The sequence below is a fragment of the Gallus gallus genome, chromosome 2 (assembly GCF_016699485.2).
Source record: "Gallus gallus isolate bGalGal1 chromosome 2, bGalGal1.mat.broiler.GRCg7b, whole genome shotgun sequence".
In the NCBI taxonomy this organism is placed as follows: Eukaryota; Metazoa; Chordata; class Aves; order Galliformes; family Phasianidae; genus Gallus; species Gallus gallus.
Window position 1 is genome coordinate 67,357,197 of NC_052533.1, and position 4,376 is coordinate 67,361,572.

General features: G+C 56.3%; 1 protein-coding gene across 2 annotated transcripts; it reads right to left on the bottom strand.

The window, feature by feature from the left end:
• Positions 1-321: 321 nt before the first annotated feature.
• LOC121109598 lies at positions 322-2,615 on the bottom strand. Of its 2 annotated transcripts, none has more exons than XM_040692416.2 (2): positions 2,505-2,615; positions 322-1,462 (listed from the first exon to the last, which is right to left on the bottom strand). In XM_040692416.2, the coding sequence occupies exon 2, from the start codon at positions 1,372-1,374 to the stop codon at positions 442-444; it is 933 nt and encodes a 310-aa protein (XP_040548350.1). In that variant the 5' UTR covers positions 1,375-1,462; positions 2,505-2,615; the 3' UTR covers positions 322-441. The 2 variants fall into 2 exon arrangements, with proteins under 2 accessions (XP_040548350.1, XP_040548349.1); XM_040692415.1 differs by lacking the exon at positions 2,505-2,615 and adding an exon at positions 1,601-2,091 and having other exon boundaries at positions 323-1,462.
• Between the last annotated feature and the right edge of the window lie 1,761 nt (positions 2,616-4,376).

Sequence of the window (4,376 nt, forward strand, 5' to 3'; positions counted from 1 at the left end):
TGCCAGTTCAGCCAAGTGTCCGGCAGGACTCCTGGGTCCTGTCCAGCTGGGTGGCCCTGGCTGTGGTGTGGCCTGGAGGTGTTCCACCCCAGGTGCAAGAATTTGTCCTGCCCCCCACTAGTCCTGATGGTGGGATTATTGGAGTAACATGTGTTCCGTGTGTGAGTTGTTGAAGCCCTCGCTTGTTTTGTTAGCACTGTCATGAGTGCAGATTCATGGTGATGGAAATAAAGTTGCATTTCTACGCACTCCCCCAGGACCAGAAGAGGGAGAAAGCAGCATGGGAAGGGGCAGCAATGCCAACAGCCTTATCAATAACATAGAGACATTTTCTTCTTTATTTTAACTGTTGTTTATTTTGCCAGCGACCAGCAGGCCGAGAGGTAGATGTTGGCCTCCCAGCCCGCTGGAGCCATGCTCTGATGGCAGTGTGGCGCTGGCCTAGCACCGCCTCCGGGGCCGCCTTTTTGGGGGCGAGGCCTGGGGGCTGCTGTGGGCCTTCCTCTTCGGGGGGCGCCGGGGCCCTCCACACGAGCGGTCCCTGCCCTGGGTGGAGGGGCCCGCTGCCACCGCCTGCCATGGCTCCACCTGCGGCTCCTCTGCTGAGGGCGCGGTGGTGGTGCTGGGGTGCCCGGGTCCCCCAGTATAGCTGCCGGGCAGCTCCTCGGTGCTGGGCCCTGCGGGACTGGTGGAGCGGTCTGGGACCGAGGCAGGAGGCTCCCGATGGGAGGTGGTGGTGCTGGGGCTGGCTGCGGGGCTGTCCTCCCGCCCTCCTGCAGCACGGCCTTCCTGCTGGTCCAGCTGGCGGCGGATCGCTGGGCCGTACAGGGCTGCAGCGGTGCTGATGAGCCGCCTTACAAAGGGCAGCACATCGCCGTTGGTGATCGGCTGCAGCTCCCGCACCAAGGCCTCCTCGTCCAGGCCGTGCTCGCAGAGGAAGTTGACAGTGGTCCACTGTCCCACTTCCACCTCCCACCAGTCACTGCTGGATGCCTCCTGGATCTCCTCCCGCAGCCAGTGGAGCAGGGGCTCGAGGTCTCCCTGATGGTCTTTGAAGAAGGCAGCCCAGACCTCGGCAGAGAAGTTGTGCTCAGGTGGGATGAGCACCGGCTCTGCAGGCCCCTGCTCGTCCTGCAGGCTGTCCTCAGAGTGTGCTGTGGGCTGCGGGACAGCACACTCGAGGTAATCATCGTCCGACCTCTCCGAGTATCGGATGGTGGTGATTTGGTGCCCGCATACGGCACAACTCGGCTTCTTGTTTGCCCACCAGATGGCACAGCCGTAGCAAAGCTGGTGTTTGCAGGGGGTCACATAGGCGACATCCTCCCGAATTTGCCCGCAGATGGGGCAGGTCCAGTTGGATGCCACATCCATGGCCCCGGGCTGTGTGGTGGGCTGGGAGAGCTGAGGTCGGGAAGCTGCTCCCCTCACAGGTACTGCAGCAGGCAGAAGGTGTTACGAACTGCAAAGAGAGAGAGAGGCCACGGTCACTCGCTGTCCCATGGGCAGGCAGCTGTGATATCCTGGTCCCTCAGCAGCAAACCCTCCCGGTCCCTGTTCCCCACCAGCCGCTGCAGAGGCCATGTCCTGCACCACTCACCTCTGCTGCTACAAGTGCACCCTGTGTGGCCCCAGCTGCCTGAGGCAGGCAGGGCTGGGGGAAACGCTGGTGGTACTGTGGGGTGGGCACCAAGAACTGCTGCCAGCAGCCCCACAGCACAACTCAACCAACTCGCTCACTGCTCCGAGTCTCGCAGCTATGCTCAACGGGAGTCCAGGCACGAGTGCACGCTGGCCTCTGCCAGAGCCCAAATCTGTACAGTGAGGGCTAGTGAGGTCACAGTCATCTGCATTGCTGACATCACAACCCCTTGGTCGGTGACCTCGCTGTCCATTGCTGCATGTACTGGGGCCCCAGGCTGGGCCTCCATCACCCTACGTCATTCTGTGATTTTTCTTTGTAATGGAGATATACTTGGGGAAATAAAAATTGCACATATTTCTACTGCATGTGTAACCTGTAACCAGCTGGTCATTAGTTGATGCCACACGATGCCATGACAAAGCTAGACAGGTTCATTATGCAGCAATGGATGCCAGTGCGGCTGGCCTGAGGACCATCTCCTCACAGTCACTGTCCGCACGCGCCGTGTGGATGATGGACTGCACACCCTGTTTGCACTGCAGACACTGGGGGCTGCTGCTAGTCCGTGACTGGACGCAGTAGAAACAAAGCTGGTGGCAGCATGGCACGGTGTACGCCACGCTGTCTCTGTTCTCCAGGCTTATGGGGCAGCGGGTGTCTAATGCCACCTCCATGCTTCCACCAGTTCTGGTGAGCACTGGGGAGCAGGAGATGACAGTGTGCTCCCCAGCTGAGATGCTGTGACAGCAGGTGTCACGCTGGAAGATGACAGGAAACCCCACGGGCATAGGCTGGCCTGGGGAGGGTCCCTCAAGAAGCACCCCCAGCTGCCGACGTGAGGCATTGCCACGCTGCCTACCTGCGCTGCTGCACGCGCCTCTCCGCGATGTCCCGGCTGCCTGCTGCCAGCAGGGTCGGGGTACAGCACAAGTGGCTCTGAGGCGGCGGCTGAGAGCTGCGCTAGCAGCACCCAGAGAGCGTTCCAGCTCCAAAGTTCGCCCCGTCCACACTCCAGTCCTCGCACACACACTCGGTTGGAGGCCAGGCACGAACTGCCGGGCTGGGCTGCTGCGCCCGCGTTAAAGCAGCGTGGGCCAAGCAGTCACAATCCATCGCACACAGATGTCACAAACCACGGCTTGGCCGTGTTGCCGCTCCTCACCTTCACTGGGGACATCACCATCTGTCCCACAGCGATGCCACCATCCATTGCTTGGTCATCACCATGAGCCGGCCTCACCTGCTGCACGTGTGCCAGCAGCACTCCAGCCCCAGCACACATTCCTGGGCTTTCCCCAGCGCTGCTGCTCTCTCCATTCCCCCCCACCTCTCGTGTGCTCTCCATCAGTGTTTCACACCAATCACCGGTGCCTGGGCCGTGTCTTCCCACACTCCCCATCAGGTGGCTCTGGCCATGGCATGCAGCCCCAGACTCGTACAGCAGGATGGTTTATTATTCAATAAAAGCTCATGCTTCCCTCTGCCTCTTGCATTAGATGATCTTGGAGATGTTTTCCAACCTGAATGATTCTGTGATTCTATGTTACCCTCATCCATCATCGCTGTTGAGTGAACTTTTCACTTCAGAGGAACGTAAGGTCATGCCGCTGTCCCCAACATTGATAGCATTCTTTTATTGAAGCATTTATTTTTTTCCATTCAGTCTTAAGCGTGCAGTGGTCTGGTCTTCTGCAAAGCCAGCCACTGCAGAAACAGCATAGGGCTGCTAAATAGCTTGGGCAGGGCAGCTCAAATGGGGACCCCGTTTGACTAGAATAAGGAACTAGAATTACTATTAGGTTTTCATTATTGAGTAGCCACTGGGGCAACTGTCTGCACTTGTCAAAGCGCTGTGAAATTAACTGGCCACCAGTGAGTAGGATGTGTGTGTGTGCCTTGTCTGAAAACGGCCACCTACGCGAGATTGCAGGGCAGTCCCAGCTGGTTTTGTTCAGTAAGTACACAGGTGTCAAGGAAATATCTGTGCCGTATCTAACACTAACACTACATTGCTACATGCCCCGCACACTTCCATCACTGGGAAGCATCCCGACTGAGGTGCCAGGAGGTTTATTAGAGGTGCACTTGGTACAGCTTTTCACTGCACTGAATAATACGGGATTGTTTCTCATTTCTCCTACATTCGCTGAATGGTCAGTGTTGCCTCGTGTTATTTGGAGTTTTCCACTGGGCAGCTCCTAAAAATTGACATTCAGATTGTCATTCAGTGTGTAAATAAAGATTTTTTTCCAGAGAAAGAGTAAATCTACCCTCCTGCTGAAATGTGGTGCACTACATATAATTGCAATGTAATTCTTGCTGTTACCATGTTCCAGAGAAGGTTTGTGCAGCAATGCTTACTGAGACAAGAATGTTGTGGAAAACAACTTGGCCAAGGATGAAAACTGGTTTGCTGTGGAGCCACAGTGAGCTCTTTGCATCTGTATGTGCTGTATGTGGGATCTAAGGCAGCCAGGCAATACCAGCCTGGTATTTCTTGTCTCTTGCAGTATCTGGTGCTTTATGGAGCTTAGATCAAGAGGAACGCCACAGCTGGGCACATGGATTTATTTCAGAGCAGTTTTTGTTGACCAGAAGATCCGTGGCCTGATGATGTGGTTCCAAGTCAGGAAGCAAACTTTGCCTTTCCTCAAGGAGGAGTCTCAGTTGAAGCTCCTACATTTCAAGAGACTTTGCTGGATCTTGGCCTTGATGAAAGTGTTTCAATACA